The following is a 14474-nucleotide window of genomic DNA, read 5'->3' on the forward strand; positions in this document are numbered from 1 at the left end:
TTCTACCAGTATGCCCATTCTTCTGTTCTCAATTAAGGAAGCTTTGCAATATCTACATGAGGTAACGATTACTATATTCATTATACAGAGGGATAAACTTGAGTCAGAGACTGAGCAATTTGTCCAAAATCATATTCTGAATTGTGTAACAGTTGTTAATCAAACCAAGGATGTTTCTTCTTCTATGTATGTGTAACGCACAAAAATACTAAATGTAGATAAAGTCCAGGCTGCTTTAAACGTATAAAAATAAAGAGCAAATTTAAGGGGACTCGGGGTTTCTGTGATGACTTGAACATCACAATTTACAATTTTCCTTGCAAACGAGTAAAACTGCATCTGTTTCTCTTTATGACCAGAGCAGAGGCTTGACTGAACCCTTCCCTAGAGTGAGTCAAATCACCACAGGAGCATTGTCTTAATAGGTTGTCAGTAATTAAATATTTACTCACTGCTTTTAAAATACAGCAGTTACTATTCACATATTACTAGGGCGTCTGCTTCTTGAATGCTTACGGAAGAAGTTCATGGGTAAGAATCCCCTGCATTCAAAGGGTCTAAGTATGAGTCAGGACTGTAACTGAGGTCTGTCCTGTGGTTTCTGTCTTGCACCACGGCGGCTGTTGCGGGTTGTGGGATAACACACCTGTACAGGGCTCTTACTGTCTCATGTTCTTGCTCCGCCACAGCAGGGCTGTTGACGTTGGTTGGAGGAATTCCTGGAGATTTCATCACGTGGCGATCTTTAATTAAAGATTAATCTTTAATGGCTGGAGGGCTGCAGCAAGCTCTCCCGGGGGGCCGCTCCCTCGCTGGCGGGCGGGCAGGGCTCTCGCCCCCAGGGCTGGGTTTAACATGAAGCGACACGAGGGGCGCAGCCCAAGCCGGGCTCGAGCTAGGGTCACCCGACCGCAACGGCGGGAAAACAGGACGGGGCTGGGGGGGCCATAGGCGCCGCTCTACGAAGAGCCCCCGCCGCGGGACCGCCCCACGGAGACGGGACCTCTGGTCGCCCTAGCCGGGGCAGGTCCCTGCGGGGCAGGGGCAGGCCTAGGCCGGCACAGCAGCCGGCCCCGCAGCGGGGTCCTGGCCGCCTGCGGACCTACGCCGGCAGGGCCTGCCCCGGGCTTCCCACCTCTCGCCGGGCGGGCTCCGGGGCCTTGCGGCGGGGAGTTCCGCAGGCCCCGTGGCCGGCGCAGGCGCCCTACCGCTCAAGCGGGGAGGCGGAGCCACGGGCCGGGCGGGCGCGTCACCTCCGCCCCGTCCACGTCGTCGCCCCCTGACGAGCAGTCCCGCTCCAGCCCCTCGCCCTTCCTCGGTGGCTGCAAAGCCCCGCCTACTGCTTTTCCCCTCTGAGGTTGGTCGACCTAACTGTCAGTCAGCAGTAGAAGACGTTACTTTGTCTATCTCCATTGGCTTGCGTGGTTGTCATTCACTGAGAAAGGGCGGCATAAGGAAGTAGCTCTCTGTCGCGTTCCGTGATTGGCTCTCTCTTCCTGCGTGCCGCTGCTGTAGGCGGGGCGTAGAAACATCGCCTCATGCTGGGTTTGGTGATTGGCCAGGCCTGGCTCAGCTTCTGATCTGGTTGGATAATCTGGTTGTCACTCACGCTAGTAGGCTGCGCAGCAGGAAGCCCGCCTCTATCCCCCCAGAATTGGCCAAGCCTGTGTAGTTCGCTTTCCGATTGGCTGGCTGGGTTGTCAGTCCCTTCAGCGGGACAGGAGGAGCGCGAGCGGGGACGTCTCTCGGTCCCGTGTAGGCGTAGTAGCAACGGCTACGGCCGCCCCGCGCCCCCATGAGCCCCGCCCCGCGCGCCTAGCTCCGCCCCGCGGTCGCTGCCCGTCGCCCCGCGATGAAGGTGGCCGTGGACTTCGAGGAGTGTCTGAAGGACTCGCCGCGCTTCAGGTGGGGGGGGGCTGGGTCCCGGGGGGTTCCCCTGAGCCCGCGCAGCGCCGAGCCCGCGGGAGGAACCGCGTTGCGCTGGGCTCGGGGGCGGCGGCGGCGGCGGAGTCCCAGCCGCGACGCCGCGGTCCTCCCTCCAGCCGTGCCTCCGTGGCCTCGCGGGGGCGTCCCGTGGCTTGCGGCAGCGACGCGGGGGGCCCGCGCCCCTGCCCCGCCCCCGCCCGCCGGGGCCCCCGCCCGCGCCCCTGCCCCGCCCCCGCCCGCCCGCCCCCGGGCGGGACCCCCGGGACCCCGCGCTGCGGCGGCCGCGGGCGCGTTGCGAGCGGACTTTCTCGCCCTTTTTTCTGCGGCTGGCCCGGCCTGGCCCCCCGCGAGGAGCCCCGCACGGCCCGGGGCGGCGGCGCCTCTCTGGCCTCTCAGCGCCGCTGCGAAGCGCCCGGGGAGCGGGTGCGTCTGTCCGCGCTGAGCGCGAGCTCCCGGCGGCTTGAGGGGGGTCGTGGAGCTGTTCCGCGGCGGGGAGTTGCGGGGCGAGGTGCGGGATCGTTAGGGCTTGCCGAGGGCTCTGCGAGCCTACACACCAGGAGGTGCGGTAGAGTTGGAAAGTTTTACTTTTCATATTCGTGTCTGCAGACCCCAAGAGCTGTTGGGAGATGGGGGTCTCGTGAGACCTTTCTGCGCCCCCTCTTAAAACGCAAAGCTAACAAGGAAATGGGACGCGGCTCTCTTGATATGTTTAAATACCTTGCACCCAATGAAGAAGCTGCCCTGCGGAGGGCCCCTGGGGCAGGGCGTGTCTTGTGAGAACTGAATTGGGACAAGGAGCTTTATAGGGGGTAGCAAAGACTAATTGGATAAAAGTCTTGATTTATTTTTTAAGTGCAAGTATTATTAAGATCCTGTGTGTGTACTCTGCAAAAATTAAAAACACAAACCATATTTAAACAGTGACAAATAAGTCAGACGTTGGTTGAACAGATTCTGTTGATGTGACTCATTTTCTCTGTTTATAACTGGGGGATAACTTCCTTTCTAATATGTGAAACAAATACAGGGCAACAGAACCAAAGTCTTAGTTTGAATTTTAAAAAGAAGCAGCAAATTTAAAATACATGGAAATATATCTGCTGTGGGTGACAATTGCCAATCTTAGTAAATAGTCAAATGAAAAATGTACTCTGCTGATCCAGTTTTATGTAACTGAAGCAGCCTTTCAGAAAATTTGGTTAAAATACCGGACTGAAACAATGTACAAATGAGCCCATGAAAAGCAGGTAACGGGTCCTTATATATACTGCAGAATTGCTAGCCCAATAGGATATTTTAGCTAATATCACATGGATGAACATTTCTCACATTAGTCACTTTGGGAAAGGAATATGTTCTAGCCCTGCAGACTCGGGGACTAAAAGTTATTTTACCTTTAGCTAAGAATGTTAACCAGCAAACATTTTAATTGTACAATTTTTCTTACCCCTAACATCTGTACTGTAGTTCAGTAAACTAGAAAAACTAGACAGTACCCATGGTATTCTATTCAAAACTGCCAGAGACTAGAACTGACAACAGCAGTTTCAGTCAAGCACTAAACCTGACCTGTGATGAATGAGTATAGCTCAGAGACATCTAAGTGATTTGCATATTTATAATGTATTAGGTAAGACTTGTAAAACAAAAATACCACCCACGCCCTAGTTGGCTGATGGAGAAAGTGGCTTGCATGAAGGATTGTCAATTTGAATTTACCGCTTCTTAGAAGGAAAAGCCTCTATAGTCATTGGAATAATTAATGCACTGTAATGTGAGCTCACAAAAAACACTTTATTATTTTTATAGATTGAATTCACCTAGAATATTACATAACTATTGTTCAAGAAAGAAAAGGAGTACTTGTGGCACCTTAAGAAACTAACCAATTTATTTGAGCATAAGCTTTCGTGAGTTACAGCTCACTTCATCGGATGCATACTGTGGAAAGTGTAGAAGATCTTTTTATACACACAAAGCATGAAAAAATACCTCCCCCCCCACCCCACTCTCCTGCTGGTAATAGCTTATCTAAAGTGATCACTCTCCTTACAATGTGTATGATAATCAAGGTGGACCATTTCCAGCACAAATCCAGGGTTTAACAAGAATGTCTGGGGTGTGGGGGGGGGGAGGAAAAAACAAGGGGAAATAGGTTACCTTGCGTAATGACTTAGCCACTCCCAGTCTCTATTCAAGCCTAAGTCATTATGCAAGGTAACCTGTCCCGTCCCCCCCAAACCCTGGATTTGTGCTGGAAATGGCCCACCTTGATTATCATACACATTGTAAGGAGAGTGATCACTTTAGATAAGCTAGTACCAGCAGGAGAGTGGGGTGGGGGGAGAGAAAACCTTTTGTAGTGGTAAACACCCATTTTTTTTCATGCTTTGTGTGTATAAAAAGATCTTGTGTACTTTCCACAGTATACATCCGATGAAGTGAGCTGTAGCTCACGAAAGCTTATGCTCAAATAAATTGGTTAGTCTCTAAGGTGCCACAAGTCCTCCTTTTCTTTTTGCGAATACAGACTAACACAGCTGTTACTCTGAAACCTATTGTTCAAGAGCTTTTGTAAATGTGTCATGTATTACAAATTTTACAAATTCAGACTCAAGGAAGGAAAGTGGGACTGGAAAAATCTTCAAATACTGTGAGCAATCATGAAACTGACAAAAACAATGAAGTTTCACCCTGCTGCTTAGGAAACTGACAAATTGCTGCAGAAGAGCCTAAAAGAGCAAAAACAACCAAGGAGTGCTTGTGGCACTTTAGAGACTAATTGTTAGTACTCCTCAGTTTTTTTGCTGATACAGGCTAGCATGGCTACCACTCTAAAATAGAGCAGTGGGTTAGATTAGAAGAAACTCCCTCCAGCTTCCTCAAAGCAGACCATAGACACTGGGACTGGGAAGTGGGGCAAACAATGAAAGCTTTCTCTCCTCTTTTAAAGCCTGAGAAGGTAGTAGGTTTTTAATTAATCTGATATCTGCTAGTCAGAGTCTGATAAAAAGGTGGAGCAACTTGTCAGGGTCTGAGGACAGCAGGCTGGTAAGAATCCCAGCTGTCTGTGGGTAGGTACTTGAGTGTTTTAGGAGGGCAGTGCTCATGGATCTTGCTGCTGCTGGTAATTGTCTGAAGTGGTGTTAGTAACACAGGTAATTTATTTTAGCTCTTCTCTTTAAACGCAAAGATGAGCAGCTATATGAATTGGTAATTGTCATATGCAGAACATCTTCTCTAACTAGGAGCAAGTTGGAATGTGCAATTGACTAATTTACCTTTAGAGTTAGGAAATCTTTTAAAAATATCTAATGGTAACAAAAATCAGTTCCGCTAAAATCCATTGCATTTATTTTCTAGCTAGTTATCCCTCCCTCTCTCCTTTTTTAAAAAAATACAAACAAAAAACGCTTGTTTTGGCTTATTGTTGCTATCTAGTAACCCACAGTTTTCCTAATTTTTTTCTTGAGCCTTTATAGAGGCAACACTAAATATTTGTAAAATATTATTATAATGTAAAAGAGTAACCAATATTCCTTTACAGATAACTTTAAAAGAAAATAAAAACCAAATCTGAGTCCTTATGAGTATTCTTATCCTTTGTATCACTTTTTTCCAGCAGCGTGCTTACATGCTGCTATTATCATAACAAAAATCCATACCATTCAAGCTCAGTTGTATACTAGTTTTTCCCTCCCATATTGAGTTTTATCAAATTTATTTTATTTCTGGATTTATAAAATGTGCCTATCACACACACAGTGTGCTCTTAATAAATTGTGAATTTTTTAAACTACTGTCAAAGTAAACATATGCCAACCCCAAAATAGATCCCTGTTTCCTGAAAACACCTGACTAAATGATGATTTGCAATTCTAAGCATGAAATGTGAGATTTCCAAAGCACTTAGAAAAGGTGAGTAAATATCACTTATTCCCATTTTACATGTGAGATGACTGGGGTGCAGAGAGAAAATATAATTTGACCAGAATCACATGATGATCATTGGCAGTTAGGAACAGAACCCAGACTGTCTCATTCCCAGCTGTGCTAACTGCACTAGACCTTGCAAGTTCACGGACTCTGTCTACCAGCATAATGGAGCGAGGAAATTCCAGAGTTGAGGGCCCTCCATTGATGATGCCTGGCTTCCAGTTCCCTAGTGTTCAGATTCAGGGACTGTGACCCACCCTAACTTGATCTGTCATGATATCACATAGATTGTGAGGCAGTGTTTCCAGTAGTGAAGAACAAACCACACTGAGCTTTATGCATCAAAATAAACTGCTTGAATGGCCACAAGCAGCAAGGAAGGAGCCAGTGCAGTCTTGGAGAACTGGTCTCGTGCTATTTGTGGTTCTCCATAGAATACTGGCCCAAGTTCAAGATCCTAATTCTAATCTTCACACCTTTCCATGGGCTGGGATCAAGCTGTCTGAAGCACCACCCAGCTGTCTATAACCAAACCTTCCATGACAACCGCATTTCTCAGGAACAGCGTAGTGGTCTAGAACAAGAATAAGACTGAGAGCTGGAGACAAAGCTTGTTTAGTGGTTGGTCCCACAATTGTAGAACTCCCTTGGTCACATCAGGATGTTTACGTATCTCTGTCTTCAGACTCCTTTTATAACATCCTTACTTTCCCCGAGAAATTAAATAAACCCCAATAACACCAGTTATCCCTCACTATCATGGAACAAGAAGAGAGAAAGACTGCTGCTCCATTTTATTGGAGCCATTAAGGTTTGTGCATGCTTCGTTGAGTAAGTGTTACCTTTTCTCATACCTTCTCTTTTTGTCTTTTAATGACGCTTGATGTGTCATGTTAAATATAGACTGTAAGCTCTTTGGGGCAAAGATGTCCCTTTACTCTTTTTCTGTGAGGATCTGAAAAACAATACCCTATATAAAGCATGAACGTAGGCCAGAGTAGCATTTGCAGTAATTTACTGCGTCGTAATGGTTTAGGTGCTCACACATTTTTCATTCTGCTTGGTTCATAGGCAATGTCTAATTTAATCAGTTGCAGAATGCTGTTTGAACTTTGCACTTAAACAGTGCAACAACTTACTGGCTTTCAGGTTCCAAGCTCTGTGCTCCATCAGGAACTATGAATTTTCTCAAATCCTCTCCCAAAAAGATGGAAATAATATTTACAGCTTTTTTTGTTGCGGCGTAATATTTTGTTGATGGTGACTTGATTAGTCCTGCCACCATATTAAAAACCAGTAGTTGTGTTAATTGTAATGTTGTTGTTTGAGAAATATGAATACATGATTAGATATCTTTTTCTGTCCCCTAAATTTATTTTTGTCTTAATTAGAGCATGAAATAGTCATTTACCCTTTTGCCATTGCAGGACTAGATTACTGCACTTCTTTTTTTTAACAGGCTTGCTTGAAAACACCTTGCATAAATGGGATAGTCTTGCCTGTTGTTCTAGAACTTCTTTTGGCAAATATTCTGGGGACTTCAGAATTTTTTCTCAGTGCTCTGAAACCAAAGTTTAGTTGATAAGCTCCTCTGACCAAAATAACTGTCAATTTGAAATCCAGGTAATTGTAAGAAAGCAAGCTGAACTGTGCTGAACTGGGGTTTTTTATGTTGTTGCCTTGATTGATTACATGAGTTGTACAGGTGCCATTAAAGTGGACAGTTCAATCCCTTGCATATGTTCTGAGTGTGTAATATAAAATTCTTATGTATTCTTGATTCAGAAAGTGCGTTTATGAAGAGAAAATGAGAATGTCAGAAGAATCCTCCGATTGGAATACAATGCTGTTAACATTAAATGACAAAATACAGTACAGAAATGAACAAGTATTTCTTAAAATTCTCTTGCATTTTTATATCAGTTGTGTGAGAAGCAGATGTTTGGATGTGGATTACTGTGGTAGTAATACAAGAGGAAACTGATGTGTTATACATCCTTGTGCTCAGCTTACTCAAATAACTGGTTTGCATAAGTGAATAGTTAAATGTTGGTCTTAATCTACCAATGACAAATATAAGCAACTTACATGGACAATATTAAACTTAGAGAATTGTATCTTTTAACAGCATACCTGGGAGTAAATAGGAAAAATTCTATGAGCTGAACTTACTTTTCTGAAACTGTTCTGTCATGTAATGGGTGCGGTTGGGTATTTTTGGTTACTTATTCCGAGTAAAACTGAGCTGGAGTGCCCCTCCTCCTCTTCTTCCCCAGGCATTCAGGCCAGGCTGTTGGTCCTGGGGCGGTGGGGCTTCAGCTGTGAACCTCGCGTGGGAATGACAGCCAGCGGGTATTGTAAGTAACGCAGTGTTTACACGGACACTGCATTGCCCTAATTACATTGACCTAAGCGTGACATCTCTCACAGACATGGAGTTCATAGGTCGGTGTAGTGGGTGACTTACATCAGCAGAAGCAACATTGCAATGTAGACACAGAATTAGGTCGATGTAAACTGCCTTATGTCAATCTAACTAGTGTAGACCGGGTTATAGTAATTCTTAACTTTGGTTCTTCTTCGAGTGCTTGCTCATGTCTATTCCATTCTAGGTGTTGGAGACTTTTGCCTAAGCGCTATCTGTAGGGTGGGATTCAGCATCCCTTTGAGTGCCGCGCTAATGTGTCGGTATATTAGGTGCCGCGGACTCAACACCCTCTCTGTTCCTTCTTCCTGTCTGTTGATGGTTGGTTGGAGTACCTTGTCTTGCAGATGGTAAGAGCATTAGTGATTTTTACAGCTTTTCTTATCTTCTTTGTATATAGTTTATCTTCTTTTGTATATTTTAGTTAGCTGTTAAGTGTTAGATTAGTTGGCAGTTAGAGACCCAGCTGGGATTTCGTCCCGGAGCAGGGCATGCTCCACTCTCCTAACTTCAAACCGTGCTGGTTGTGCAGCAGGCCAATGCATATCGGTGACCCCCACAACAGCTGTTTGAAGTGTTTGGGGGAAACTCATAGAAAGGAAAAGTGTCAAATCTGTAAAAACATTTGACCTAGAACCCAAAAGGAATGGGATATCCACTTGAAGGCCCTCCTCATAGAGGCTGCATTTTGTCCTGCATCAGAGCCCTCCCACTCGGCCCCATGCTGAGTACTTTGGCTTCGGTGTGGAGTGCTCCGCCCGGCACCGTTCCCCCTCACCAGTGCCTAAGTGGCAAAAGAAGAGCCTCCTGACACTGGAAGGGAAGGGGGCTTTGAGCAAAGGACCGATGTCAGGCCACGTGACTGCCTTGGGGCTTCGCTGGTGTACTGTAGAGGTTGGACCTCCCCAGCCCAACCAGGGATCCGCCTCTGGGGAGTGGCAGGAGACCCTGGTCTCTCCCAGGACCCTCATAGTCTGAAGTGGCCCTGGCGGCTAAAGAATAAGTAGGTTGACTGGCACCACAGGCACTGCATCAGGCGGAAGACTTGGCTAAGACCCTGACATCTAAGGGCCAGCTGATCATGGGACTGCCTCATAGGGCAGTGGAGCACCTTGGTCACCGGGCTGCAGGCGCAGATCTCCATCTCTGCGGCCGTGGACCCCAGCACCGTATCCTAGGTCTCCGACCAGAAGGCCGAGGTCTTTGACACACTCCCCACCTACAAGACGTGGGACGCCAGACTCTCGGTGCCGGTCCCCATACCACAGGTATCGGCAAGCTTCCCATCAGAGATCGCCGTGGTCCAGGTCATCTTTGCCTAGATAGTTTCCCAGTCATTGGTCCCCGCCCAGGCAGGGCTGCTCCTGGTCACGGCACCAGTCCCCTTTCCCTGGTACCGTTTGAGCAGGAGTTGTCCCCGGACGAAGCGGTGGTAGATCCCTCCCAAACAGGCAGTCCTCTGACGGCTTCAGTGTGCACCAGACCCTCCTCAAAAGGGTGGTTGCTAACTTGAACCTACAGTCTGAGGAGGTTGCGGAGGAGTCTAATTACCTATTTAACCTTATAACCTCATCTACCCCAGCCCGGGTCATGTTGTCTGTTCACCCAGGCGTCCTTAAAATTGTCAAATCACTGTGACAAACCCCCTCTTCCATTCTGTCAACTTCTAAGAAGGTGGCAAAGAAATATTACGTCCCTACGAAAGGGTTCGAATAACTCTACATGCACCCTCCAGCAACGTCACTGGTCGTGTACGCTGTGAACAAATAGGACAGGTAGGGCCACATTAGTGACACACCCAAGAACAAAGATGCCAAGAGACCTGATTTATTTGGCAGGAAGATTTATTCAACAGTCAGCCTACAAATCTGGGTGTCTAATCACCAGGCACTGATAGGCAGGTACAGTTTTAACCTATGGGATTCCCTTAACAAATTCAAAGAGGCCATCCCACAGGATTGAGCCCAGGAGTTTGTCACTTTGGTGGACGAGGGTACTGCAGTGGCAAATGGCCTTGGACGCTGTTGACTCAGAGGCCAGGATGGTTGCCTCTGCGGTGGCCATGAGGTGCAGCTCCTGGTTGCAGTCCTCCAGGTTGTCCCAGGAGATGCAGGCCACTATTCAGGACCTCCCATTTGAGAGGGTGGTGCTCTTTTCCAAGCTCAGGGCCTTAAAGACTGCCGCTCCACCCTCTGCTCCTTGGGCATTCACACTCCTCAGCAGGCCAGGAAGCCGTTCTGTCCTCTGCCCCCGCAGTCTAGGTCCTGGGGAGCTCCCCGATCGGGTTCCTACAGGAGAAAGGACAGAGACAAGGGTCTAAATGGCAATACCATCATCTTCCCACCTGTCTGCTCAGCCTGACCCTCCCAGAAACCAGGGACGCCAGAAGCAGTCATTTTGAGGGTGTGCTCAAGGATTACACCCCAGTCACTTCACTTGATCTACCCTCCCTCTCTTTCCTTGATCGCCTCCGCCCCTTCCAGTTGGCCTGGTCTTGGCTAACCTCAGACCGTTGGGTGCTGGAAGTAATATCCTCAGGTTACACCCTACAGTTCATAGACAACCCTCTCTTCCACCCCCCTTCCCCATCCCTTTCAGGGACTCTTCTTACAAGCAGCTGCTTGTCTAGGAGGTCGAAAATCTCGTGCGCCTGGGGGCAGTGGAGGAAGTACCTCAGAACATGAAGGGAAAGGGATTCTATTCCCACTACTTCCTAATCATAGAATATCCTAGAATATCAGGGTTGAAAGGGACCTCAGGAGGTCATCTAGTCCAACCCCCTGCTCAAAGCAGGACCGATCCCCAGTTAAATCATCCCAGCCAGGGCTTTGTCAAGCCTGACCTTAAAAACTTCTAAGGAAGGAGATTCCACCACCTCCCGAGGTAACCCATGCTAGTGTTTCACCACCCTCGTAGTGAAAAAGTTTTTCCTAATATCCAACCTAAATCTCCCCCACTGCAACTTGAGACCATTACTCCTTGTCCAGTCATCTGCTACCACGGAGAACAGTCTGGAGCCATCCTCTTTGGAACCCCCTTTCAGGTAGTTGAAAGCAGCTATCAAATCCCCCCTCGTTCTTCTCTTCCGTAGACTAAACATCCCTGGTTCCCTTAGCCTCTCCTCATAAGTCATGTGTTCCAGTCCCCTAATCATTTTTGTTGCCCTCCGCTGGACTCTTTCCAATTTTTCTACATCCGTCTTGTAGTGTGGGGCCCAAAACTGGACACAGTACTCCAGATGAGGCCTCACCAGTGTCGAATGGAGGGGAACGATCACGTCCCTCGATCTGCTGGCAATGCCCCTACTTATACACCCCAAAATGCCATTGGCCTTCTTAGAAACAAGGGCACACTGTTGACTCATATCCAGCTTCTCATCCACTGTCACCCCTAGGTTCTTTTCTGCAGAACTGCTGCCGAGCCATTCGGTCCCTAGTCTGTAGCGGTGCACTGGATTCTTCCGTCCTAAGTGCAGGACTCTGCACTTGTCCTTGTTGAACCTCATCAGATTTCTTTTGGCCCAATTCTCCAGTTTGTCTAGGTCCCTCTGTATCCTATCCCTAACCTCCACCGTATCTACCTCTCCTCCCAGTTTAGTGTCCTCTGCAAACTTGCTGAGGGTGCAATCCACACCATCCTCCAGATCATTAATGAAGATATTGAACAAAACCGGCCCCAGGACCGACCCTTGGGGCACTCTGCTTGATACTGGCTGCCAACTAGACATGGAGCCATTGATCACTACCCGTTGAGCCCGACAATCTAGCCAGCTTTCTGTCCACCTTATAGTCCATTCATCCAGCCCATACTTCTTTAACTTGCTGGCAAGAATACTGTGGGAGACCGTGTCAAAAGCTTTGCTAAAGTCTTGCTAAAGTCTAATACATCCACTGCTTTCCCTTCATCCACAGAACCAGTAATCTCATCATAGAAGGCGATTAGATTAGTCAGGCATGACCTTCCCTTGGTGAATCCATGCTGACTGTTCCTGATCACTTTCCTCTCCTCTAAGTGCTTCAGAATTGATTCCTTGAGGACCTGCTCCATGATTTTTCCAGGGACTGAGGTGAGGCTGACTGGCCTGTAGTTCCCAGGATCATCCTCCTTCCCTTTTTTAAAGATGGGCACTACATTAGCCTTTTTCCAGTCGTCCGGGACTTCCCCCGATCTCCATGAGTTTTCAAAGATAATGGCCAATGGCTCTGCAATCACATCCGCCAGCTCCTTTAGCACTCTCGGGTGCAACGCATCCGGCCCCATTGACATGTGCACGTCCAGCTTTTCTAAATACTCCCGAATCACTTCTTTCTCCACAGAGGGCTGGTCACCTCCTCCCCATGATGTGCTGCCCAGTGCAGTAGTCTGGGAGTTGACCTTGTTTGTGAAGACAGAGGCAAAAAAAGCATTGAGTACATCCTCTGTCACTAGGTTGCCTCCCTCATTCGGTAATGGGCCCACACTTTCCTTGACTTCCTTCTTGTTGCTAACATAGCTGAAGAAACCCTTCTTGTTACTCTTGCTAGCTGCAAGTCCAGGTGTGATTTGGCCTTCCTGATTTCACTCCTGTATGCCCGAGCAATATTTTTGTACTCTTCCCTGGTCATTTGTCCAATCTTCCACTACTTCTTGTAAGCTTCTCTTTTGTGTTTAAGATCAGCAAGGATTTCACTGTGAAGCCAAGCTGGTCGCCTGCCATATTTACTGTTCTTTCTACACATCGGGATGGTTTGTCTCTGTAACCTCAATAAGGATTCTTTAAAATACAGCCAGCTCTCCTGGACTCCTTTCCCCCTCATGTTCTTCTCCCAGGGGATCTTGCCCATCAGTTCCCTGCGGGAGTCAGTCTGCTTTTCTGAAGTCCAGGATCCGTATTCTGCTGCTTTCCCTTCTTCCTTGTGTCAGGATCCTGAACTCGACCATCTCATGGGAACCTGGGAGGCAGTGACCATCCACTTTTGCTTCCCTACTGATTCTTCCCGGTTTGTGAGCAGCAAGTCAAGAAGAGCTCTGCCCCTAGTTGGTTCCTCCAGCACTTGCACCAGGAAATTGTCCCCTACGTTTTCCAGAAACTTCCTCGATTGCCTGTGCACCGCTGTATTGCTCTCCCAGCAGATATCAGGGTGATTGAAGTCTCCCATGAGAACCAGGGCGTGCGATCTAGTAACTTCTGTGAGTTGCCGGAAGAAAGCCTCATCCACCTCATCCCCCTGGTCCAGTGGTCTATAGTAGACTCCCACCACGACATCACCCTTGTTGCTCACACTTCTAAACTTAATCCAGAGACACTCAAGTTTTTCTGCAGTTTCATACTTGAGCTCTGAGCAGTCATACTGCTCCCTTACATACAGTGCAACTCCCCCACCTTTTCTGCCCTGCCTGTCCTTTCTGAACAGCTTATATCCATCCATGACAGTACTCCAGTCATGTGAGTTATCTCACCAAGTCTGTTATTCCAATCGCATCATAATTCCTTGACTGTGCCAGGACTTCCAGTTCTCCCTGCTTGTTCCCCAGGCTTCGTGTAAATCCTGAAAGCAAAAGGGGGCCTCAGACCCATCTTGGACCTGTTTCGTCTCAGCAGGTCTCTCAAGAAGTTGAAATTTCTCATGGTCTCCCTGGTTTCCGTTATCCCCTCCCTGGATCCAGGAGACTGGTATGCCGCCCTTGACTAAAACATGTATTTCCATTTTCCCGGGTCACAGACACTTCCTTAATTTTATGCTGGGCCAGCGCCATTTCCAATTCACAGCAATGCCCTTTGTTTCTCATCATCCCTGAGAGTGTGCACAAAGTGCATAGCGCCAGTGGCCACTTACCTCCGGCATTGGGGTGTTCAAATTTATCTGTACCTTGATGACTGGCTGATAAAGGGCCGGTCCCAGGATCAGGTGCAGTGGCGGCATCTCAATGTGGTTTGTTCCACCTGCCGTGACCTGGGGCTGTTAATAAATGAGAGAGTCAATCGTATCCCCAGTGCAGTGCATAGAATTAATTGGAGCAGTCCTCGACTCTACTCAGACCAGAGCCTTAGGCCCTGAGGCTTGGTTCCAAGCCATGGGAGACCTCATCTCGTGCATGCAAGCCCACCCTCTCACCTCTGCTCACACATGCGTGCTATTGTTGGGACACATGGCGGCCTGCACCTACATGGTTCGGCACATGCGTCTCTGCCTTAGGCCCCTGCATG

The 14474-nt window shown here is 48.0% G+C and overlaps 1 protein-coding gene across 2 annotated transcripts in view; it reads left to right on the forward strand.

The window, feature by feature from the left end:
* The first annotated feature begins 1735 nt into the window (after positions 1-1735).
* ACAP2 (ArfGAP with coiled-coil, ankyrin repeat and PH domains 2) overlaps positions 1736-14474 on the forward strand; it is a 122077-nt gene continuing 109338 nt past the window's right edge. Inside the window, exon 1 of one of the 2 annotated variants that reach the window (XM_084638963.1) lies at positions 1736-1905. In XM_084638963.1, the coding sequence (XP_084495089.1) occupies positions 1853-1905 (53 nt within the window). In that variant the 5' untranslated portion in view covers positions 1736-1852. The remainder of the gene's footprint in view (positions 1906-14474) is intronic. The other variant, XM_084638962.1, reaches the window with a different exon arrangement.

This window comes from Lepidochelys olivacea (genome assembly GCF_965140295.1).
Source record: "Lepidochelys olivacea isolate rLepOli2 genome assembly, chromosome: 9".
NCBI lineage: Eukaryota > Metazoa > Chordata > Testudines > Cheloniidae > Lepidochelys > Lepidochelys olivacea.